This window comes from Brugia malayi (genome assembly GCF_000002995.4).
Source record: "Brugia malayi strain FR3 genome assembly, contig: Bm_v4_ChrX_scaffold_001, whole genome shotgun sequence".
Taxonomy (NCBI): domain Eukaryota; kingdom Metazoa; phylum Nematoda; class Chromadorea; order Rhabditida; family Onchocercidae; genus Brugia; species Brugia malayi.
The window spans coordinates 20649111-20676082 of NW_025062479.1; the positions used below are offsets into that span (position 1 = coordinate 20649111).

The 26972-nt window shown below is 27.2% G+C and overlaps 2 protein-coding genes across 5 annotated transcripts; one reads left to right on the plus strand and one right to left on the minus strand.

The window, feature by feature from the left end:
• Window positions 1–8180: 8180 nt before the first annotated feature.
• On the plus strand, window positions 8181–10064 carry Bm8610 (serpin, putative; the record flags this gene model as incomplete). Its single annotated transcript, XM_001896614.1, has 7 exons — window positions 8181–8254; window positions 8395–8567; window positions 8655–8866; window positions 9050–9241; window positions 9354–9557; window positions 9650–9808; window positions 9909–10064. The coding sequence occupies 7 exons, from the start codon at window positions 8181–8183 to the stop codon at window positions 10062–10064; spliced, it is 1170 nt and encodes a 389-aa protein (XP_001896649.1).
• A 3053-nt stretch (window positions 10065–13117) lies between these two features.
• Bma-kqt-1 (KCNQ voltage-gated potassium channel family protein) lies at window positions 13118–26521 on the minus strand (the record flags this gene model as incomplete). Of its 4 annotated transcripts, XM_043075570.1 has the most annotated exons (17): window positions 13118–13305; window positions 13458–13591; window positions 13761–13924; window positions 14188–14266; window positions 14507–14717; window positions 15185–15460; window positions 16879–17060; window positions 17304–17540; window positions 18870–18968; window positions 20289–20470; window positions 20872–20982; window positions 21186–21311; window positions 21670–21789; window positions 24110–24165; window positions 24483–24609; window positions 25197–25287; window positions 26388–26521. In XM_043075570.1, 17 exons carry the CDS (start codon window positions 26519–26521, stop codon window positions 13118–13120), a joined length of 2517 nt encoding a protein of 838 aa, XP_042931504.1. The 4 variants fall into 4 exon arrangements, with proteins under 4 accessions (XP_042931504.1, XP_042931503.1, XP_042931505.1 ...); XM_043075569.1 differs by lacking the exon at window positions 18870–18968; XM_043075571.1 differs by lacking the exon at window positions 15185–15460.
• Window positions 26522–26972: the final 451 nt, after the last annotated feature.

A 26972-nucleotide genomic window follows, 5' to 3' on the forward strand; every position in this document is an offset into this window, starting at 1 on the left:
ATATGACGAATATGCTATGTCTGTCGCTTCTGTTGTTTTATACTGTGATTTTTATATGATTGTTCATAACAATTCCGTTTTTGTTTCCAATTACCGAATTTAATGATAGTTAAAATATCGGAAACCAATATACATGTAAGTGTTTCCGGTTTGATAATCATCGTGTTTCAATCATTCTGCTAATCAGAACTTTCTTTACATAATTTTTTTTGTTCATACATACCCAGTAGGAATTTATTAGACAAATTTATCAGGATGTTTATTGTAAACAAGCCCTACTCTATGCATATACTTGTGCGTTATACAAATGACATTATAGTTGTACAGATTTGGCTTGAACTACTACTCCTCCTCCTATATTACTCATAATTTACTACATATTTTGATATTATTACACTATTGCTATTCACGTCCTAGCGCATCCCTCCAAAATCAACAAGTAATGAATCCTTTGAAAAAGAAGAAAACCGACCTTCAGCAAATATTCAAGTGTGTTAAGCAATGCTCACCGAAAACAAATAATTCCCAACACTAAACCAGTAAGTTTCACCATTTACCTAATGACGATTTCGGATTGCTTCCTGTCGTTCCTCATTACCACTTGCTTTCACCGATGCTACCCCATCTTAGAGCTCTCTTCGCTATCTTCTGGCAATAAAGATACCCGCTGCGCTTCTGCTAGGGAACCCTCGACTTTGTTGTCATTTTCAAAAATAAAAAGATTTAATATAAAAGAGCCACTTTGCCTCTTTTATATTAAATTCCGGCTCCTGAATGCCGATTCCTCTTCCATTTTGGTCTTCTCTGTCTCACTCTCTTTACATTTCTTGTGGGCATTTTGCCCATCGTATGTGCCAACCTCCTGTCACATCTGCTAAGCAGGTTGTTAGCAAATCTTTCATGCTGAAAAGCATACAATATTGTGAAAGTTGGGGTTCAGTTTGAATACAACTTTGTTATGCTCAAAGACCTTCCTTGTTTGTTATTGTAGTTGGTGTGGATGAATGCATTGAATGATAGTATGTTGTAACGATTTTATGTTCTAACAACCACAACACATAGATATTAATTTAAAGCAACAATACTGATAATTTCGTAGAGTATCTATGAATTTGATGAAGAAAATGTATAAATGAACAAATTGATGGGGAAATGAACTGAATAGTGAGTGACGGAGAGCAGTCGAATTGTAGCTTACTGGTAAGGTAATAAAACTGACTGAGACAAAGGATTTAAATTCTTATATAGTGGACATTGACTTTCAACAAGAACATGATTATTGAGTGAGGAGCTATCAGCTGATGATCTCTCCTCTTTATAGGGTTATCGTAGCTTCTCAAAGGATGACTATCGCTTTAGAAAACCTTTACAGTATTTCGACATTGCAAGCACATTTGATTTTGAACAAAGTAATTTTTAACGTATTAAACAATGCACATACCCTTTGTTATCAAAAGTAGATAAGCTCAACTGCGATGGGAAGATGAATGTTGAAATAATGTTGCTTATATTATGTATAATTTGAAACAGCTTTACATTTCTAATGTCCAATTAAAACGAATTTTAGTACTATGGATTAATACAACTTTATTTGATATATTTTGTAAGTTATTTGGAGGTTCGCGAGATTATTTCGAGTTTTGCGACATATAACACTCCCTTTAAAACTTTATAACTTCGCCTTTATTAAATTAAACGCATCTCTTATAATTTTTCCATGCTTCAATTAAGCAAGTAAGGTAAAGAATGCAAGATCAGTCCATAAAAAATAAATTGAACGAAAGGTAAAATAATTATCTGCTCCGTTATTAACAGAAATTCTTGTAATTTATAAAGTCTTATTAAGTTCATTATCCAAATGCTGGAGGATGTCAAAAATGTTTGGAAGTTCTGCAACAAGCATTCTATAAAATAAGAAAATTGGTTAAACCTTTTGATTAGAACCGAAAAAAGTACCTAATCAATTGAAAATCTTAACAGTGCTAGGAATAGCAATAATTATAGTAGCAGCACTAAAATAAGTATGAGTATCAATATCCAGCCCAACCGTATATATATATATGATGTCCCCAAACAGAAATACCAGGGATAGCAATTCAAATAGAAGCAAAAATTAAACTAATCTGACTAAATAAATGATCCTCATCAGTTAAAAACAAAACATATTCTTCACTACCATAAACACTTAACAATAAAAATATTAATTGATTAGCAAATTCTTAAAAAAAAAAAAAAAAAAAACTTAATCTTTCTTTATCATTCTATTCAATACAACCTTAAATCATTTCTTATTCTCTGTTACTGTTAACTATAAAAGAACGAACCATATGTGAAGAAAATGATAAAATTAAGGATATATATCAAAATGTGATCTGTTCACTAGTGAATAATGCAGAACAGGTAATATAATAACAGTTTTAAGATGAATGGAAATAATTAATCGCAAATTATTTTTTTGAGATGATATTAGCTAATAGCATTAATAATTCCTATTTGACATATTTCTTCATGTTACTGTTTAATGGGAAACTCGCTAATGATATGATTTGATAAATAGATAAGAAATTTTCCTCTATCGTCTAATTCCAAGTTCACAGATGTCTTTTTGATCACCATTATTTGTTAGTTTCATCTTGATAGAGGCTCCATATATTGATTTCCTCTTCTGTTATTCCTTCTGATTATGCCTGTGTTGTTAATATCCACTTTGCATTTTTTTTTTTTTTTTTGTAATTTCTTCTAATAAATAATGGTAGGAACAAAATTTCTTTCCGCAGGTTAGTTTAAAAAATTTCAAAAATCAAACAGTCTTCTCAGTAATTATCCATTTACTATACAAAATAAAGTGAATTATTTTTCTTTCAAAATTTCGAATTATCTTTGCAATTTTCGTAATAATGGTTTCTTCAAATTCATTACTACCACTATATTCAAATTTACATTGTGGCTAGTCCGATTTTTTCCTTTCAGACGATTGAGATCCTTTCGACCACTGTTGCAATTTCGAAGTTTAATCAGTGAGAGACTGTTGGTAGCTAAATTTGTAGATTTTATTCACTCGATATATAGCAAAACACAAATTTTGTTTTCTGTATTCTTGCGACTTAGTTTTGCACAAATCGTGGGAGTAATTTTGTATAATTTTTGATCCAATAGAGAGCACATTTAGGGTCTGACCACAGTGTAACAGGGTTATTTTCCAAAACTATTTTGGTATGAACTGCGCTGCTCTTAATATAGATAATAACTCAAGTTTAGATATAGATATATCTTTGGTTAGAGCAATTCAGGATTTGGCATAAATCAAAAATGACTTTGAATTTATAGTCTCATAGATTGAGTTCATACGTAGTTGTAAAACACACAATGGAAACATCCGCAAATACATAGATTTCAACTTGTGGTGAATATATTATCGCAAATCCCAGCAAATCTATTATATTTGTTGACCATTCCTTGACGCATTGTATTGTTGTTCATCTTTATTTAAAACTTAATCCCAAGATTTATTTTTTTTTTATAAATGTTGGATAAATAATTTCAGTTGTGTATCGTCGAAGGAACTAAGAAACTCAATAGATCATATTGTACAGTTTCGAAAGTTAGAACTTAAGATTGTTAAGATTTGAAATTAGAACTTAAGATGGTTGTAGCTGATTAAACTATTCTCCGTATCTTTTAAACGAACCCCTGAACTCTTTCATCTAAATGTTTGAAAAAAAAAAAATTGCATAAGTGATTTACTTTGCTAGAAACTATCATCATACAAACTATATATATATCTTTTTTTTCGTTTTAGCAAGAATAATATAAGTAGTAAATTTCATAAATGCAAAAGCGACTGAAATGACTTTGTGGTAAATGCTTTTAAACTCAGTTAAAAGAAAATTTCTTTATTAAAAAATTTCTAATCTTGCAAAATCAATTGTTTCTCAATAGCTCCGATATAAGTAACCTCCCCACATGGCCAGTACTATACAGACACAAAGATATGATCCACAATAAGCAGTTCACATACAGAAAAGAGATCAATCTAACAAAGAGCTGTCAGTATATAAGATAAATGCCAGGAAACCAAGTAAGAAATAAGTCAATCTTTAGTTTTATGGGGGTAATACAATTTTATTTGATATAATTTGTACGTTATTTGGAGGTTCGCAAGACTTATTTCAAATTTCGTGATAAAGTCAATGAGTGTCAACGATTTGAGTGATCGCATAATTTGTAGTGTTTTACACAATTATTTGTTCTTTTCTCTCCGTAAACAAAGGGTGAATGAAGTAACATTTTATAATATACAAAGACTTCCGACTATCGATAAATGGAATGGCGAAAAAAAGCTTAACAAATAGGTTTATACCAGAAAGTTCTATACCCAAAATAAACCAAAAGCACGTACAACTTATCAGCTGATTATCACTTATTAATTGACAAAGTGCATATATAAATTAAAAATAAACAAGGTGTAAACTGAATTTACAAAACATCATGTATATATGTATATATATAGAGAGAGAGAGATAAAGTGGGCATAGAAGCAACTTACTCTTCGTAGAATGATATTCAAAATTATGAAACAATTAACTAATTAAACTATGTGGATAAGCACAAAATCATTCTTTAAACGGCTTAAAATAAAAGCCTTTGAGATGGTTTACGAAAATTACAAAATGTATTCATCACATATTTTTCCTTTCTTTATATGCTGCGCAGATGAAACAAATCAGGAACAGTTAAAAGGGTTCTATCATTTTCTGGAACAAAGTTACACTTGGAGCAAAACAATTTCTAATAGTGCTAAATCACCAAAAAAGCTTTATGTGCGTTGTAAAAGATATTGATCTATTGCTTGATCTATTCCTCTTCTTATACCCAAACCTTTTACTTTTACATCACTGGGTAAGTTATTGTATTTTTATACATTTTGTTATATTTTAGTTTCAGTCTGATATCTGTCAGCTGCATGCACGATTTTCAGCAAATATGGAGTATGCCAAAATATATGGCCCGAATCTGCCAACCCACTGTAAAAAAATGACGTTAGACAGTATTAGCAGCCTTTCACTCATTTGTTTTACTTTAGATTTACAACAGTATCAATAATTGCTAGTTACGCATGTCGGAAAAAACCAAATTGCAATAATATATCAGAACAAAATTTTATTAATTCATGAGACTGGAGATTGATTAAACTGAACATTCTTCAAAAAAATGTAAAAAGTGTTCCAAACTGTATTTCACGTAAGTAATCATTTATCCATTCTCATAAATAACACCTCTAGAAATTACCAGTATATTATCATTAATATTTTGTGAGTTGTTGACGAATAAAATTCGTTACAATAGACGGTGAATCGTCTTTACAAACTCCAAACTATAATCAGGAAGCTTCCCTAACAAATCCCCATGTTCCCGGTATGGAACATTTTGTCGCAAAATTTTAGTAGGGTAGGAAATATGTTCGATGAACCCTAAACTTTTTGTTTTAACCATGCGTAGGTTGTAAACCCTTTACACATTGTTTCCAATAATGTTTATACCTCTTTGTCTCCACTCATGTTTTTGCTGTGTATTCTTTATATATTGTTTGCAATAATTCGTTACAGTAAACTGTTTTCTCTTTCTTTTTTTTTCTTTGTTTCTGATGTAAATCCTTTATACATTGTTTCCTACCTAATATTTAAATCTTAAATTGCCTCTCCTTTTCTTTGTTTACATTATATATTTATATAATGTTCAAATGAAACGTTTATCATTCACACGAATTCAATAGAATCCAATGTTCAAGAGTATTTTAAGTAATTTGAACTTATTACGTAAAATGAATAAATAATAGGCTTGTAACCACAATTTAAAAATTTATTAAAATTTAAATATGTAAAAGATGGATAAAAATTGAGCTCGTAATATGGCTCCGTAATGGACGAAACTTTGTTGGAATACCAAAACAGTCGTAAACATTGCAAACAGGCACGAACTACTCTTTTTGATTAAAGTAATCGGTATATTATTTCTAATAACTTCACCACTTTTCCTGTTTGCTATGGTGAAAAATGAATTCGTAACAACAGTCATATGGATAAAAGTATAACAAACAATTCGTTTGTAAAAATCGTTTTTATTACTACCTGAAATATTGCCAAATTAAGAAGGGTCAGCAGACATAATTGCTAACAACTTTAAAATTGGTGATGGAACACTTTTTCATTATCTCAACTTGTTTATTGTGGCCTGTTAGGTAAAGAATTAATCCAGTACAGATTCAACTGGTTTTTTTTTTTTTATTTTTCGATCTTAAAAATTCCATTTTACATAAATAAGTTTCCTTGATAATACAAATTTAGGAATGTTTTTTTATTGTCCAATTGATGCACAATTATTATCAACTTTATAACTCTATCTTTCATTGTTTAGAGTACAGAAGTACTTTCATTGTTTAGAGTACTTGTACCTCACTCGTTGTTTCATTTTAATTTAAAATGATCAAATCTTATTTCTTCTATGAAGTTGTTTTCCGTTCCTTGGTTAAACTATCTTCTTAAATTTCTGATACGCAATTTATATTAACTCGCAGCATATTTGTTTTTACAGTATAAAAATTATCAATAGTGCATGTGTTTGTTATTATGTTATTCTTTGTTGTTCATCTATTATGGTATTTAATTTTGGTTTTTTCTTTTTACTCGTAATTTAAAAAATGAAAAGGAGTATGTCTTTACATCATATCATATTCTATCAAATAAGCATCACTATGAAGAATTTACACAAGCAATACTGAACTGATGTATGAAAATGGGGCAAATAAAAACTCATATATTAGTGTTGAAATTTACCTTTTTATCAGTAAATTATTATAAAATTTGCCAAATGATCAAGGTGAAAATAGCCGACCAAACGATTTCGAACGATTTGTGCTTAATTTTAATCTAAATATAAGATTAACAAAACCAACGATGTAACAAACGCAAAATTTTCATTTTCCACACTCACAAATGCTCTTTTACTCTGATCGTTGAGTTTATAGTAATAATGAATAAAATTTGATAATATGATTTGCAACTGAAGAACTTGAATCAAACTAGGAAATTAAAAACAAAAATCTTAGAAGTTGCGGTCTTCAGAAAAACATACTTTACAGCCTTGACTCTAACTCTTTTGGCTCTTTGCTTTCTACGAAACTGCAAATTGGTAAATTGAAGAATAAACGGGAATATCCAACTGCTATATTAAATGATATTGTATGTCATATCATTTTCGCCATTTCGATGCTATCACTGCCACAGCAAGAATAATTATTGTTATTTGAACTTGTCCAAATTCTCTATCGTATTTTCATCTGCCACAGAACTATTGATAATTTCACACCATTTAATAATTTTTCTGTACAATTGCAGAAAAATATTACACTAAAAGAACAGCGATCTAAAAGGTTTGGTACACTGCAAAAGTTAAATTTTTTTATTTTTAGATCTAATCGCGGATTATTTAGGTTACAAAATTTAATTAAAATCACCTGTCGCATTTTAAGAATTATTAAAAGCATTTTTTCTATCACTGCATAATTTTGAAATAAAAACACCAAAACAATGAATAACTGTTGTAATAATATGTTGACCAGTTAGAAAACGTGATTGTTTTGATAGGAAACAATCCTTCTAAAATGCTTTATCACTTGTCATAAAATAATATGAAAAAAAGATCTTAGTGTTTGTACAGATTGTATGTTACGGTAAAAACATGATTGAAATATATGATGTACATTGAAAAAAAATATATATGAATCCAGATAATGCTTTTGTATTTTGCAGAGGAGAAAATCAGAAATAAGATTGAATGGTTTTTTTTAATCGAAACCACCGAAAATAGCATAACAACCATAACAATATTCTACTGCAATAATTTGATATAAATATTCCTTAACATAGCACCATGCATTAGTTGCCAATTCGATATGATTTAATTCCAGATAGATAGGGAAAGTAACTATGGAAGTTGCCATTTCATTAGCAAAAGAAAAAATGTTCTACAGTATATTTTTACTTTTAAATGTAATCTTAGAGTTTAAAATGTTGCAACTATCCAGTGATGAAATAATTCCTTTCTATTATGATTGAGATTGGACTTTTATTTACCTTCGGATGATTATTTCAGCACTTCGAATACCATACTGATATTTCAGAATGATTGATCAAGCAGTCATCACTGCATTACTTTTTTTTGCAAGTATCCAAATCGTACAGATATTTGGAGAAATGTATGTTGGAAAATTTCTATACAACTAATAAGTAATTAATTAGACATAGCCAATTATGTCGTTATTGGCACCTTAATATGAACAGTAGTCTTCATTATTACATTTTCAATCTCAGTCTCTTCTTTACCAGATTCTTGCAGTTCTCCGATTGACTATGCTCAGTCCAATATTGCGGTCAGTTTGCTGAAAGAAATTGTACAAGGCAATAAATCTGTCGTTCTATCTCCTATTTCGATAGCAACTGAACTTTTTATGATTTATCTCGCAGCAGATGAAGAAACGAAACAACAACTGCAGATTTTTCTTGGAGGAAGTAATAACAGATTGGAAATGTTGAAATTCTGTTGAAAACTTACCTCATAACTGATAAAACAGCAGTCACTTTTTTTTTTTTTTTCAGGTACAAATGAAGCAGAAGTTCGAAAACACTTTAGCAAACTGCTGGTAGTTATTGATGCGAGAAAAAATGAAAACTACACACTGAATATAGCAAATCGTTTTTACGTACAGCAAGGATTTTCTGTAAAGGAAAGCTTTGCCAGAGTACTTAGATTTTATTATGGTGAAACATTACATAGTTTCAGTAACGAACAGAGTCAACAAGTTGCTCAGGTTTGATCTATGATAAAAACAAAGATTAAATGAGTAGAGAAAGATGTAATCAGAAAGGAAGAATGATACAATGGTAGCTACTATCTCTTAAGTGGTTCTATTTCTTAGATTCAGCAATTCCAATTGTTTAAAGAATTATTGTCTTTGATTATTGTAAATGACAATAGTAAAGTTCTCTTCCAGGAAATCAACAATTGGGTATCGCAAAAGACTAATCGTAAAATAACAGAGTTAATAACAGCAGGCGATATCAATAAGAACACTAAAATGTTGCTACTAAATGCAATATACTTCAGTGGTACTTGGGAGACACAGTTTGATGACATGAATACTCATGATGAAATATTTCATATTTCTCAGCACGAAACGAAAAATGTGAATATCTTCTGGAATGTCAAAATTTGAAGCGGCAAGCTGTTTCTTTCAAAACTCATTCATGTTGAATGAATTTGTCTGTGCTTTCTCTCTATCATTTCTATCTTCCTAGGTGTCAATGATGACATTACAATCGGAATTCCCGTACTATGAGGACCATTCTGTGCAAGTTATCAAATTGCCTTATATTGGTGAAGAAGTGGAAATGGTCTTCATATTGCCAAAAACACGCTTTGGCTTGCAAAATGTTCTGAGAAATTTAACGGGTCGAGATCTACTTTCATATATTTCTTCAGCTACACCAAACGATGTATCGGTAAAACATTGTCATTTGCTTTTTCCGATATGCTAATCGATTTGTAATTTTACAGTTTTATTGTTATCGATTTAATGTTCTTCGGCTTTCAGCTAAAATTACCGAAATTCCGTTTGGAAGGGAAAATGGATTTGAAAGAAACTCTACAAAAAATTGGTATTGAAGATGCTATCAGTGAAACAGCTAATTTCAGAGAGCTTACTAATGATGCAATCTCTGTAGGCAACATCATGCATAGAGGCTTCATTGAGGTTTGGAGAATATTCATTAAATGAAAACTTTATTGAAAACTACTAAAGACAATTACAAACATTTTAATTCACAAAATTCAATTAAATCATTTATTTGAAGGTAAATGAAAAAGGAACAGAAGCAGCAGCTGCTACTGTGCTTGAGTTGGAGGGTCGCATATTAACTACATCCGATTTCATCGCTGATCAACCATTCCTCTTTGCAATCGTTCAGAACTTAAAGACTGTTCTGTTTGCGGGTCAATTCAGTCAGTGATCATTCGTATAATTCCTGTTACTATATAAAATTTTAAGTTGCATGGATTTTTTTTAGCTGGTGTTTTTATTTTTTTCTGAGGTTAATGCTTACTTCATCATTTCATGTGATATTATTATGTTTGATAGGTTGTCACAAATGAATTCACAGAAATTAAACATATTTGTGGTACAAATTCTATATTGTGTGATGGGCTCTAACATCGATATTTCCATAACATCTTCAAATTCAGATATTTGTTCGTTAACATTTGAAGAATGTCATTTTAATTTCATCACATCATCGATACTTTCAAACCACTGCACGAATCAATATTATGAAAAACTATTTACACTCAAAATTTATGATTTATCAAATAGTCATATTTTTGAGTGTCCAGAGACGAGATTGTTTGACCGAGCATTATTAATCAGTCTAAGAGACAGTTTGCTATAATTTCTTCGACTTTTTCAATTTAAGTTTGCTTAATAAAGCGAAAGGACCGTGCTATATTCCATTTATCTACCATCTAACAAATTTTATCAAAACTTTAGGAATTAAAAATTTTTGAAGCATTTGCATGCCGTCGTCTTAATATTTCAGCCTCTAATCATTATCGATAATTATACAATGTGACAACGTTATTTTGACAAAATTTTCAGACTTATCACTTCTTAGCTAATGCTTATTTTTCTAAATTCTATTTCCACATAAAAACTTTTTTCTCCAATTAGAGCAGACTATGCGGAATCCGACGAACAGCAATTAACAATGTAAATTTGAAAGCTTTTAACTTCAAACATTGTTTGTTGATCATAAATCTACAGGCATACAATATTGTAATTGATAATATGAAAAATACAATATTGCATTTGATAATATGAAAATGTAATTTTCTCGTAATGCTATTGAAGAATCAACTTTTATGAAGAAAAGATTGAAATGTTTTATTTTCTCGCCATAGATGCCAAAATCATTAAAATTAATCAATAATCAATCAGTTAACTGAATAGTTCAGTAAAGAAAAAAAAATACCACTTGCGCAGAAATTGTCACCGATCGTCTACACTTTTCTTTATTAACTAACAAAAAAAGAAAAAAAATTATTAATGACGGTAGTGCTGTCAAAATATTCGTTTTTTTTTTCTTTTTTCCAAAAAATTCTCAAATTATTTCTGAATGAATAGTGGTGTAACCAGTACTTGTCCTAGTAAATTCATAAGATTCTGCGAATCATCCAGAGTATTTTTTGTTTCTCCAAAATAAGTAACAAATGTTAGAATTTTTTGGGATTGAATTTTTGCTTACTCAAAAAAAATTTTTAAATGACAGATTGCAAGCAAAGCTGATAATTGGAAGAGTTTTTGAGATCACTTCATATATTCTCTACCAAATTTCAATCTTTTCATTCTTCATTTCTTTTTTCTCAATTATTTTACATTTTACATCAAACTTCTATTTTGCTTCATTGTTTGTACCCAACATCAGAAGCATTATAATAAAAGCTTTTTTTAAAATCTTTATTGCTATCTTTCTTCCTCTTCTTTCTTCCCTGTCTATTTCTAAAATATTATTCAATTTCGTTTTATGAAATGATAATTAAATCGTGTTGAACTATTATTTCTGCCCAATACTCATTCTCTCTTTATAAGATTAACACTACAGTACGATAACGAAAAGAGTAGTTAAATTGAAGAATAACAATAAGATAAATAAATCTAAAAATTTGAAGTGCTTTAAAAAAAAAGTTGTGTTTTTCTCAGTTGATTTTTAAGCAAATATTTAAATTATTATTGATAAAATTGTGAATAGGAGGCAAATAAGAGCAAATGATTTAGTGGAAAATACACAAACAATATATTTATTATTGGAGGTTAAAAAATAGTTAATAAAAAAGATGAAAAAAGGAAAATAATGAAAATTATTATCCTGGAACATAACATTTGGTATTTATGTATATATATTTATAAATATTTATTTATTTAAAATAAATTTATGCATATGCACTGCATTTAAAATTACATTTGCCTTATGACTAATTGGAAAAAATCAATTAGACGTGAGGAAAACCATATGTCAAATAATCATATGAGGAAAATTACATCAATTTCATCACTGTAATAGATGAATTATAATGTAATAATAAAATTGAGTTAAAAAGGAGAAGAAATTAATGAATTATGAACCCGTTCTATTTGAAAATATTATGAAATCTTGTTTAAATTTAAATTTGTACAAATTTAGTTAAAAATATTTGAGAATATTTTATATAAGTATACACCAATGATTGCTGAATTGTTAAAAAATTGTTAAAAAAAAAATTATTTTTTTTTTTCCTGATAAATTTTGGCTTAAACATTGTGAATTTAATTGAATATGATGAGGTATCAAGCAGTATTTTTTTTCTTGCATTTTGTGTGAAATGGGATTTTATAATAACAAGGAATGGAAAATAAGCAAAAAAAATTAGGCAGCTTTAAGATGTGCAACTGAAAATTTGTTATGTATTAAATAGCGTTTACATCATTCACAATCAGATGACAAAAATTTATTTCGATGATCTGATCTGCAGATGAATTTAAACAGAAATCTTTTAACCGTAACTTTTGTAACATTTTCCTGCATGTTAGTACAGCAATAGATTTCTGTTTAGTAAATCAATTTACTTATAATTTCTCCACTTCTATGCTTGTTCGTTTTAATTTGATTAATTTCAGGAAATTTTGTAAACTAAAAAAGTAAATGATGCGACAAAAATGGTAAATTAAAGCACCGAGATATTTTAACACATTGTTTAAGATGAAACAAAATAAAATTTCGAAATGAGCAAAATTAAAGGACGCAACAAGATGACATGATATGATAATCGAGTGAACAAGTTGGGAACAATTGTCTTTGTTTAGATTTTTCTTTTCCTTCTTCTTTTTTTTCTGATATTAAAAGGTAAGGTTGTGAAAATTAGCAATATCGATCGATTGTAATCCCAAAAAGAGAAATCAGAAAAATAAAGTAGGAGAGAATAATATTTAGTGAAATTATCTTAGTAATTTGATATGTTGATAATTTGTAAAAATTTAAAAGAAATCAATACGTGTACTACTCGACTTCTCATCCTTTTGATTATCCAATAATGGTTCCAATTCATTACTATCAATATGATGTGATAATACAGCTGCCGTTTGATTGATATTGTTTGGCGTTTCCAGTGGTGTCCAAAACTGTGTTCGAGCTGATCCCGTATTCAATGAGTTTTCGGAGTTTCCTTTAAAATTTGATTTAATCATTTTATTTTTCATTTTTTTTTAAAATTATTTTTAATCATATTTATCACATGAAATTAATCTTCTTAAGGTCAAATACTTTTACTATTCTAATTTTATGCATAATTTATAAAATTGAAATGAATGAAACTACTCGAAAGGTTGGCTCCCAAGATGGGACAATTTGACTGAAACTGTCCATCGTCTTCATCAGATTTGTCGGATGCTGGAAGCATTTCCGTATCATTTGAAGATGTTGTAGTACATTGTGGAGCTGAACTGTCAAGCCTAAAAATTCCTAATACTTCCTTTTGAAACTTTCTGAATGATCTAATTTTATGTGATATGTTATTCATAAAAATTTAGGATTAAGATTTAAGAGAAATTAAGTTAAAACTAAATTTTAGATCAAAAATTTTAATTTAAATGATAGCACAAGAATTAATGCAAATATTACTTTGTTGTGGAAGATGTTCCAGGTTCAGAATTGGCTATAATACGCTGTGGAGCTGAGTTTGGAATTCGAAATGGAAATGGATAATCACCTAATTGTTTTTTTTGATTTTTATTTCCCAAAAATATTTCAAGCAATAAATCCAATTTTTTATCAATTTTTTGCATCTGTAACAAACATTATTGGCACTTTGTTTTCAGTGAGATATATGTCATCCATCAAGTAATCTTATAATACCACACTTTAAATTTAAAAAAAGAAAAAGTTGAAGAATTGCATTGAAAAATAATCAATAAATGTTTAGAAATGATAGAAAAATTCATAACTTGAAATCAGAATATTCATTAACATATTTTGCTTTTGAAATCACTTCATTACTTCAAGAGAAAAAAAGAAAAAACAAAATTTGTATAAACAGACATATGTATACCTGCATTTCCATAATAATTACTCGATGCGTTAAGGACACTTTTACTTCCTCTTTCGGTTTTCCAACAATTTGATCCAGCCTAAAAAAGAAGTATCTATTAAAATTGTTAATTTTATTCCTTTGATTCTAAATTAAATTACGTCTCCCGATTAAATTACTTTCGCTATCTCGATCCATTACATAGATGATATGATTAATTAATGATATTAGTCTAAGTAAATTATTGAAAAGTATTGGAAATGCTGTTAGAGTTCATATAAACTTTAATGTATTTTATTATTTGTGTAATTTTACACATTATTAACATTACGATAATAACCTTTGTTGCACATGTTTCACACGTGCTTGTAAATCAACATGACCAGCGGAATATTGTTCGATGACATCTTTGACATCATATGGCTTTAAAGCTTCTTTAAATTTACGCCTTGCAACAAGAAGTTGTATACGTCGAATTGCTCGTATGACATTTTTTAGCGATGGAGTAAATTCATCCATTGATTTTGGTTGCAATGATGGTGAATCATCATCTGAAATAACATTTAAAGTAAAATTTATAATCATTAACATTATCATAAAAAATTTGAAACTTGCGCTAGAAATAGAAGGCTTTAAACATAAATATGGAAGATGGAATGTTATGAAATGATAGATGATACTATTACGAATAATATCGGTGAGCATTTTTGATATCGGAAGGAAAAGAATTGGAAGATATAGCATGCCATTTAGAAGAAATAACAGCTTTATTGAATTAGCTTACAAAAATTAAATAAGAGAATATATCATGCATTATTAGTTCATATTATCATCATATTAAAAAAAAAAAAAAAGATTTGATCCAATGCAGAATAGGATACTTACTTAAAACAAATGATTTCAATTTAATGAATATGTAAGTTGAAGATGAATACATGCATGCATGCGAGCCATTAGCAGTAGCGAAAAAAGAAAGAAAGTAAATATTATTATTATTTGGTGAATTATATTAAAATACCAATATTGTAGATGTCAAGATGGGGTTCTCGGCGCAAACGTCGAGATTTTGTGAGTGATGCACAGGAGCCTAAATGATCCCACATTGTATGTTCTGTTCCTTCACGTTCATCCGATTCTCGATATTTCTGTTGCATCTTTTCCCACCAGTGATAGAGCGGTGCTATTACCAAATTATAATCACCCACCATATAATCACCATCCTCTTCTGTCAAATATTTGCATAATGATAACGATTGGTTTGGTTCAGCGGTTTCTCCTGATGGTTGCAGATGTTCTGAAGAAGCAAAGCAATGCTAATGACACACTAATACCCACACAGACAAAGTGAAAAGCAGTAACAGTTAGTAAATTGAGAAGTATATTTGTAGGGCAAAAACTGATAAATGAAAAACGGGTGGAAAAAAAAAAAGACGAGCTAGATAGAATAAGAAACAGTGATAATCAGGAATATTTTATTATTTCATGTGCATCATTAATAGTTATTCATCAACTTTTTGTTGTGATATTGGTTATCACAAATTAATTTGGTTGAAGATTGTACAAAAATAATTTATAAATTTTACAGCAGTGGAACTTGTTATTTCATACTAGCAGTACATTCTTAGGGAATTTTTTTTTTCATTTGCTCTAATGTCAAAGGGTAAATTTAGTGGAATTCATTTGTTCGAATTAGAAACACATAATGAATTAAATTAAAAGGGGCAAGTAATGGACGACATCAGGACTGCATTTATCAATGTTATTGAAAAACGTGGTCCGAAAACACTTACAAAACAGAATGATCAGTTATTGAAGGTTAAATATGATTAAAAGAAATTGTTGATGTTTCTCCTTTTATAATTATGTGAGAAATTGCGCATTTTACATGTCCTTTGTTATTTCATGCAAATTAGCTTGATGAATGGTTAATTCATGGAAACTGTCTAATAAGCGAAAAAATCACCATTCATATTTAGTATATAGCTTTGCTTTATTGTTAATATTTGCTTGACTTATCACAATACAGGAAAATGTCGTCATAATCGAAAAATATACGAACTCTTCCCGATATTTTGCTAAATTTCAAAACACCGATTTCTAGATCAAAGAAATAAAGAAAATTTCTCGCTGACAAAAAAGTGTCATACTTTGACATATGAAGGTGTATTTAAGCTTAATTATAGTATATTATAATTCAAGATCCAAAATTACTTTTGGTACTTTTATATCAATATGATAACTTCAAATAGCAATATACAAGAAGTATCCATTTAGAGTACTGAATGAATAAAATTACTGCACTTCAAAATTTAATCAACGGAAAATTTTCTCCAAATTTTTTCCAAATTTAAAAACTTTTTGAATGGAATTATAGAAAAAAAAAATTTTTAATTAAAACAATAAGTCATAAGAAGAGAACAGCAGCAACAGTAAAAGTAGTAGTAGTAGTAAGTAATAAATAGTGATAGTATCAGGAAAAAATATATAAAATTCAAATTGCAGTAAACAAATCAATCTTTGTTTCAACAGTGATATTTCCTTTATAACGTTTTCAAATTTTGTTGTAGTATTTGGGATGATATGAAAAGTTCATTTGGTTCTTAAGATTTAAAAAAGAAAAGAAGGAAGGAAAAAAAAAGAATGAAATCATTATTAGAAATAAAATAATCTATGAATTAATTACAAATCTTGATTATGAAATTAAAAATTAACCAATATCAGTAGTTCCAACTAATGTCGTAGTGTTAAAGGTTCTATTTGCGCCAGATGAATCATCGTGGCTTTTTTTATATGCAGCACTTGTACTGCTTCGACCTTTTGCTTTCCAACCACTTAAACTGAAACCCAAAGCGCCAAGACTTTCTACTTCGCTGTAATCTGATGCCGATATGAAACTGAAATGTTTTCAATTAAAATATTCATATTTATTGGAAAATTTGTTTCAATTTTTTTTCACCATTTAATTAGGTAAATATATATGATATTAGGTATAAAATATTTATATACAATGTCAGATGTTCATTTTTTTAAAATGCTACAGATCGCTTTAACAATTACATTCGAACTTATAAATTGAATATATAAAAATTAAAACTTTACTTGGTGATTACAATGATTATAACAACCAAACTGTTTACCTAATATCATCATTTTGTCGTGGTACGGCTAATGTTCGAACGATTGAACTGCCGTGGTGGCTAAATGGGTTCACTTTTCCCAGTTCTACCGTATCACCGGCATTACGATCAAGTGTACTCTCTGAATGACTCATCACATTAGATCCTGTACGCCGTTTTGTACTCTGCCGTATCCGACTGATCAAACTTGGCTGGCAACCATTGCCACCACTACCACCACCACCACCACCACGACTACTGCAATATATCAAATTTTAATTCTGTAAAAAATTCCTAAAACTTATATAATAAATAATAGAACTGCATATAATTTATTATTTTTATCTGTTAACTTTGTTAGTTCTATTATTAAAGAAAACATGCAAAGTATAAGTTTTCTTAAACCAAATGAAAAGAAAAAAAAAAGAGAGAGAGAGAATAATCTTGCAATTAATATCTATTTATCAAAAGTTAGCAATGGTTATTTCAAATTACAATAGCAATTTTTATTTTTCCAAAATTCATTATATTTTATTAAAGTAAAACCATTATATTGACACATGTCAAAGTAAACTTTCGACTATTTAAAATTTATGAAGTTTACTTCAACACTTTATCAATTACTCGATTATAAATAACCCATAACCTTTCCTAAAATTAAACAAACTACAAATGGGCGAATTTGAAAAAGAGTAAAGGATAGAAAATTTTTTGTGAAAAATTTTCCTGCTTTCTACAAATATCAAAACTCTCGAATAATTTCGTTCCACCGAAGTATTGAGAAAATTAAATAAACAAAACTATTTAGCTAAAGTTTTTTTTTTTTTTTTTTTAAAAAAAGGAAAAAGAACAAAAAAGAAACAGAAATTAATGACTACTCTAAAATATGATAATAATTTTCTTGCACTATATATTCCCAAATGAATTACTGATTCACATGTTTTTCTTTCCGTTCGTCTTCCTAAAGCGTAATTTTCCATCATTTACTTTACTTTATTCAGGTACTACTATGAACTGAGAACGATAATGAAATTTAAAAATCCGAATACATAAAATTAATATATCGATGCTATCATAATTTGGATTGAATTCTAAAAATTCATAATATTAATATAATGATTATATGATTATTATCATAGGAAAATGTATGAGAAGCTATATTCGCTATTTAAAGAAGCATTCCAATCAGTAATAGTCATGCATTTGCGTGCATTGTGAACATTCTTAATTTACAACGCAAAAGCTGATATTATTAAGCAGTCTATGCTTAATATCTATGCTTAATATTTATGAATAAAATTAAGGAATAAATATTAATTAATTCAATAATTTTAGTTACCTAATTATAGTAATATGCTTGTTTTATTAGCATATTTGCAATGAATACATAAATTTGCATCCCAAATAAGAAATAAATTTTTTTTTCGGTTTTTTCCATTTTCTTTTGTGAGCATTTTTGCTGACCAATACTGTTTATATGGAATAAGTGATTATAAAGATACTGTTCGAAATACAATCTTATAAATTTAGTATGAGTATAATTAGGTAGCATAAATATATCCGGTAGAATTTCCGGTTTTCTCTAACCATTTCACGCACAGTAAAGATTTCTTCTCTGGCCAATTATAACTCGTTGTATGGCGACGTCGTTCAATTCTGTCGTTTCCATAACCTATTACGGCATGACTGAAAATGTAATATTTCGCTACGTAAGATAACGTGAAAACGTTCATTTAACCAAGCACCCATTTATTGTTTTAATTAATTGAAATATCTCATAGTAGTTTTCTTTGCTTACTAACCATTAACAAGTCTGCACAAAAAAAAAAAAAAAAAAAAAAAAAATCCATTCAATTTGAATTTGTCTACAAAGGGCTGTAAAATACAGTTAATTAGAAATCTAATTACATTTTAGGAATATTTTTTATTGATTAATTCATTGCCAACAAATATCACCGATAAGGATTTCTTCTATAAAAAATAGTTACGTATAAGTTATTATGATAAAGTGATGACCGTTTTACTTAATAAATTATTAAATATAAGATATAAAGAAAGTCAATTACTATTTTCCATCTTTACTAGTAATGGTAATGCAATAAATAATTTCTTAGCTTTTCATCTTTTTTGCTAGCAGAAAGATATTATTATTATTATTAACTGACTAAAATATCAAATCATAATTTCAGTTAATATGAATGCGTAAATCCAGAAGAATGTTCATACGTTAATAATTTGAAAAAATTAAATAGAGTAACTCTTTTTTTTTTAATTATTTGAATTCATTTTGCATTTTCAGAGATCCATGAAATCAATTTCAGTTCTAACTTAATGGAGTTTGAATATTACGTAATGTAATGTGTGAATCATAATTAGCTGTGCAACAATCATGCAATTCACAATTTTTTGGAAAAGAAAAATTAATGAAATTCTAGATGAAAATGTTAGGAAATTTTTGCACAAAAACATGCAAAAGAAGTAATATAATTAATGATAGATAGTTACTGAAAATGAAAATATTTCAAACCAAAATATTTGATTAGTAAAAGCCTTTTGTTTTTGTTAGCAATCACAAAAACAAATAAAGATAAATTATGATAGAATAAGAATGATTTCCTTCTCTTTTTTTTTTCCCTTAAAACAATTCAAAAATTAAAATATCAATTACTGAAGCAACAAATGAAATGTGCACTCTTAAATGTATTCTTTATCACTTTTTTCCCTATCAGTTAATTCAATTATTATCATTTCATTTTATCTAATCAATAATATTCTTTTTCAATATGAAACAAAATTTTCTGTAGAAAGAGAGAGAGAGAGAGAGAGAGAGAAAGAGCAAAAAAAAAAAAAAAAAAAAGAACAAGAAGATGAGATAACTTTAATCAATTAATACAGATATTATTATTTTTTTTTACCATTACCATATCTAATCAATACTGCTATCACTCAGTGTTAAATAAAGATTTCATATGAAAAGAAAAAAATGACAGGATGACTGATTATTACTTTGGTGAATTAATTGTTGCCAAGTAAACACGCCACGTAGCCATTGAGCAACTTTCCGGTGTTGCAGCATAATGCCTCCACATGCACTGAATTAAGCGCGCAGCTGGTACACGTCGTCTAATTAAGTGTTTTTGACGTTGATGCTGTTGCACTTTTAAAGCAAATCCACTACCCAAAATACCCTAATAAAAAATTTCGCATAACACTAATGAATTGTTAGAAAATTACCTATCTTTAATATACGGATTATTACTGTTATTATTATTATTACTATTCTTGTTTATTATTATTACCACTATTACTTGTAAGTAATGCGTTATGAGAAATGTTTAATTACGGAGAATATGCATAAATTTTTGAAATAAATTAAGAAAAAAATTTTATCTTTCAACTACAAAAGAGATTTATTTATTTTACTGTGGAAAATCTTTAGTTCCTCTATTATTATAAAATTGAAATTTTAGATAAAGATACTTACATTCATTCAAACCTATAAAAAAAAAAAAACCTTTATTATAATTTGAAAGGATATTTATACTAATAATTTTGGAAATGAAAAAAAAAAAAAAAAGGCAAAACCTACAGCAGGAAGAGCAAAGAATGAAATGCCAAGAAGGGCGCAAAAAGCTGCAATCATTTTACCAGGCCATGTTTCGGGTGTTTTATCACCGTAACCAACAGTTGATAAAGTAATCTGTTAATAAACTTTACGTATTAAATTATTAGTGTTAAAAAATTGGCTATCTAAGAGTTATAAAAAGAAAACTGATAAAATTGATTGATATTTTAGTTTTGGTTTTGTTTTCAAGATAAATGTAATTTTGTCGTTTTTTTTTTTTTAAATATAACTATTATAAATTTCAAAATTTCACACATGATAACAGGTAAGAAACTTACCACTCCCCACCAAAGAGCATCCGCAAATGTTGAATATTTCTCATTGGTGCTTTTTTCACAAAGGTAAACAAGAAATGATGAAAAGATAAGTCCAAGAAAACCAATATACAAAGTTGTGAGCAATTCCTAAAATTATCTTTTTTTAAAAAAAATAAGCAATAATTTTTGAAATGAAAATATTGGAAAATATTTGAAATTGACCACTTTTTATTTATTCGACTAAATTTTTTTAGAACGAAAAGAAACACAATTGGTTTTTGAATAATTGTGTAAATGATTATTTGTTTTAATTTAAAATGGAATAAAGCACTTTCATACGCATATGTCACGCATACTTTCATCCTATTCTTATAAAGTTTGAAACAGTGACAAATAATCTTTTTCAACTTAAATATTTAAATAGACAATAAATTCAATTTTTAAAAATATTTGAACTAAATGAATCATTTGCATATCTTCTCATAATTAAGAAAATTTAACAAACCTGACGATGAGCCCAAATGACAGAGCCCAGTAATTTCCATGTACCTGCTCGTCGATCTATGCGTAACATACGCAGAATTTGAAAAAACCTTAAGCCACGTATTGCTGATGCTGCAAATACCTGTAAATAAAAGTAAAGTATTAAAACTTGAAGTATTACGCAGTCTAAAAATATTGGTAATAGGCAGCAAGCTTCGTGCTATAAATTAAGCTTTCCTTTTTATAATTAGAAAGAAAGGAGGAAAAAAACGGATTTCCGGATTTGTTTTTCAATAATTTTTGAATTCATTCAATTGGCAATTATATAGCTATTGAATAGGAATTGATATTTCAGTTTTTTCTTTTTCTTTTTTTTTTTTTTTTTAATGAAAAATAAAATGCATACTTTGAATACATATTTTAAATTAACAACTGATATATATTTTTTTGAATTTTTAAAAAAAAAAAATTTGAAGAAACATTGCTTATAATTAGAACAAAAAGTTCAACCGTTCAATGAATGTTATATGATAAAATATGAAATTAAACGGAACTATTGTGAATTATAATAAAATAATAAAAAATTTCAGTAAAAATTGAATTTTAGTTAATGGATTGAAAAATAATTGTGAATTTAAAATTGGTGGCGTTTTTTTGCTGAAATTTTTTCTGGTTTTATATTTTCTCTTATTCTTTTTTTAGAAACAAATTTTATGAAAAGAAATATTATTGATTATTTCTTGATAAAATTTGAAAGTGTTTTAGAAAAGTATTTCATTGCGACATACAATTAACCCTTAGTGATATTTAAATATAACTCATTGGTTCAGCAAATGAGCTAGTTTAGAAAAATGAATTTTTCCTTTTTTTAGAATCAATTCAAATTTGAAGTGGTAGAAAAACGGAAAAAAATAGTACAGTAGGTATTTTAACGAATATAATTAAACCAATAAATATGAACATAAAACTAATGTGTTTCATTTTCAAAAAAAAATTTTCTGAATTATCCTTTTTGAAACTTTGAAAGCTTTGTTGTAATTCTTTTTTTTTAAAAAATGTAATTCTATTGTAATTCTTCTTAAAAAATGTAAATATAAAATTGATTTTTTTCGTTTTATGGAAAAACATTTAAAAATTTTATTATTCTTTTCAATGCTTTCTTAATGGCTTTTGAAATTTAACCAAAGCATTATGTTTCAATTTTACTTGGAACAAAAAAGATGAAACAACGATTTCATGACAATAATTTGTGCAATAAAGTTTAATTCTGCACTAATTATTTTACCATTAATTATTTTATTTCATTACATCATTTCATTTTAGTCTTTGCTAAATGTGGGACAAATCATGATATTATGAAAAAATTATTTACAAATTCTTCTATTCTAATTAAATTTATTTATTGACAAAATAAATTTAAAATATTCATTTTAACTTTTCATAAAAAAGAAATAATTCGAAATATAAGAAATTAGTGAAATGGAATGGAAAAATGTGAAAATTTTCCAGAATAGAAAATTAGAACTTTCGCTTTAAGCATATGCAAATATTAATTATTGTTGCGAGACTAATTAAAACGAAAGTGCTACAAAATTTAGGTATTTCGATTAACATTTTACATAATATATCATTATTTTGCAGCAAGTAAATGACTAAATCAGCGTTGAATTTGAGAAAAAAAGCACAATTTGCAAAAAATAATGTCAAGAGTTGACGATATTTAAATTTGACAAAAAATTTCATTTTTATCTTCTTGCAGAATCATTACATCAAAATTTTTGTGGTTAAATATTCTCCCCAAATGCCCCTAAATGTTTTGCTTTGATCATTGATTTAACAAAAAAAATATGTTTTAGTTTTTTCTCTTAAATTTAACCTATTTTTTGACAGGTTTTTTTCCTAATAAATTTAATGGGATTCTTTATTTTTTATAATAAAATTGAAATTTTTGAAGCTGATTAAGTGGAACATAAAATACGTAGGTAATGGCAAAATAAGATTTGAATAATTAAATAATTAACTGTTTGGAATTGCTTCATAAATTACCAAATTTAAAGTTTGCATAATTTGTCAAGAAAAATCTTGAAAACAGAATAATTAAATATTTTCAAATCCAATTAATAATTTTTATTTTATTATTATTAAACGATAAAATAATATTTTTCTTTTTGTTTTTTTTCCTGTTTCTCCCATCATATATTGTTGTGTGTGTGAAACTAAAAATATAGAAAAAATGAGAGAAAAAAAAAAACTTAACTTTAACATGAAAATGTCGTTAGCTTTTTCAATATTAATTTCTAATTTGATATTACAGTTATTTTAATTTAACTACTAACTTTTAATTTATAATTTACAATTTATGTTTTACCAAATTTGTTTGACTTTTGTTTTAACAATTAACAAAAAGTATCCCTAATGACCGATCATTAGCAATAGCAATTGAAAATGAATGAAATTTAAACCTGTCCAGTTGCACCAATACATAGAACTATTATCGATGCTGTAATAACGATAATATCTGAAAAAAAAAAAAAAAAAAATCCATTTTTAAAAGAAAATATTAAACACTTTTATCTTTTTTATGAAACTATAGTTTTTAAAAATAATTTTAACAATCTTATGAAAATTTTTTGAAATTAAACAATTGAACGTTTTAAAATTTAATCAATGATTTTCATGCTATTATTCTTAAATGATAACATTTTTTCTTATTTATTTCTGATAAATGTACACAATATTACACGCTTAAAATAAAATTTATCACTTTTGAAATCTTTCCGCTGTTATTGCTTTATTATTGTTATTAGTGTTATAGCATAAGCAAAAAATGCTAACCAATAATGCAATAAGCAGAGGTAGCGAAACGTATACGGCCTGATATACCACGATAACGTGAGCGACAACCGGATGACCAAACCCGAAATATATATTCCATCGCTAACCAAAATACAAACACTATTTCCTGAATATATATCATTAAATATTTGAACATATATTATTATTTCATAATACATTTAGAAAATGATAATGAGTATGCAAAATTTCAAATCAATGAATAATTCTATCATTAAATAATTAGCTGCTTAAAATTTTCATTTAATAGCATATTTATTGACAATTATATTATATGTAAATATGTAATAATTATAAATATGTTACTTCTTTATAAATATGTAATAATTCAAACTAATTAATATTTCTTGTCTATTACTATAATTTTACAATTATCTTTGTCTTATTGATGTTTTGTTTGAAATAAATATAAAAAATTCTCACTGAAATTCTTTCTTGTTCCTTTCATACCTGCAAAACTGCACAAAAAAAAAAAAAAAAAAAAAAACCAAAAGAAAAATTCAAAAAAAAGAAACACTAATACGTGTTTATAAGTCACTAATACGTGACTTATAAATTGAAATTATATTTTTCATTTATTCCATAATAATCCAACTTATTTGCTAATAAAAAACGAACGTACCAATACGTAAATTAATAAATTTTATGCAGAAAAATAATTTTAGAAATTTGAAAAAAAGACGAAAAGAAACATACAATATAATAAAGTATTAGAGTTGCTTGTTCTTCAAAATCGGGCATCGTTGAGAAGACACTTAGCGCGAGACACATCAATACCATTATAAGTCTAAATAAGTTTACAAAGTAAAGGAAATTATTGAATTGAGCAATGAGTTAATTTTGAATAATTATTGCAGTCTTACTATGCTTTTTTGAAAAAGTGCTCAAATTGTTTTTTTTTTTTTAATGGAAAATTAAAGAATTAAATTCATTTTAGTTTTGTATTTGATAATCAAACTTCTGGAAGGATGTTGGAGCTTTGTTAACAAAAGCAACTAATAAAATCTAAAAAACTGATAAGAAAAGAAACTAGCAGAAAACAAAATAAAACTTTAAAAAAAAAAACAAAAAAGACAAAAATTATCGAAATGCTTATTAGAGTAATAACATTATTATAAATAAAATGAAAAAAGAACTACTAATACTTAAATAAAATGCCAAGGAAAAAAATCAAAACTGTAACAATTCTGAAAAAAAAAGCAAAAAAATAAAATAAAATAAACGAAACTTGATGAAAAAACAAAAAAAAAAAAAAAAAAAAAAAAGGCAATGAAAGAGCAAAGAACAGTAAAACGGAATTCGAAATTATAAATAAAGATTTATTCCTCAAATTTTTATCCTTTTTTTGTTCTTGTTAAATTTTTTATTAAAATTAATTTTGTCGAATTTCAGCATTATTTATTGGGAAGTAGCCAATATGAAAACAAAATGTATGATTGAAAAAGGTATCCAAAATTTGCATGTGCTATGCTTTGAACAGAGGAAACATTTCAAATATTTTGACATTTTTAACAAGAATAAAAAAGTATATTTTATCAGTGCGATTATCAGTTAAGTAATACTTACTAGTCGTACTAAAACAAATCATATAAATTTCCAAATTTATTGAAAATAGAAGTTGAAAAAAAATACAATTTGATAGAATTTTTGACTAAAATTTAGAAAAAGTTCGAATATTTGAATAAATAAATATTAAATATCAGCCAAATTTTTTTTTTTTTTTAACCATTTTTTCTACTATTAGTTTTCTGAAAAACAAAAGCAATAAGAAAAACTGAAATGACATAATAAAATTATTCATAATTGAATTGGCTGCTAATAAACAATCATAAAATCGAATAAAATAAATGATTTTTAATTATTTTTATAAAATTCAAATATACTTACACAGCAAAGTGATAACCAGCAGCTTTCCAACCACGTGGTCGTTCCAGAAAATTATGCACCTTGCACTGAACCCGTCGAAACCTCTGATCAGTGCTATAATTTTTATAAACCAACGGTTTACCCACCAGTGACATCTTACGCGTTGTTGATAAACCAGGATAACACTGTAATTTTTTTTTTTTTGAATAATTAAAATTTTCTTTTCGAAATTTGAAAAAGTTCTGTAATATTATAGATGAAATGTTTTATTACACAATAATTTCTTAATAGAAAGGAAGCAAGAAAATGTGAAAAGCGAAAACTTTTTGATTAATTGGAATTTAAATACATAACTTTAATTGATTAGTTTAAATATATTAATTCAAAATTTTTTAGTGCTATTTTTGATATATTATTTCACTAAACGATTTAAAATTTGTCATTTTTTTTCTTTTTTCACAAATAAAATCTTTGTGTTTCTGTTAGTATTTTAAAAAAATGTATAATTTTATCAGTGAATATCATAAGAGAATGATATTTCCTAACAGAAACACAAAGATTTTATTTGTGAAAAAAGAAAAAAAAATGACAGAAATAGAATAAAAA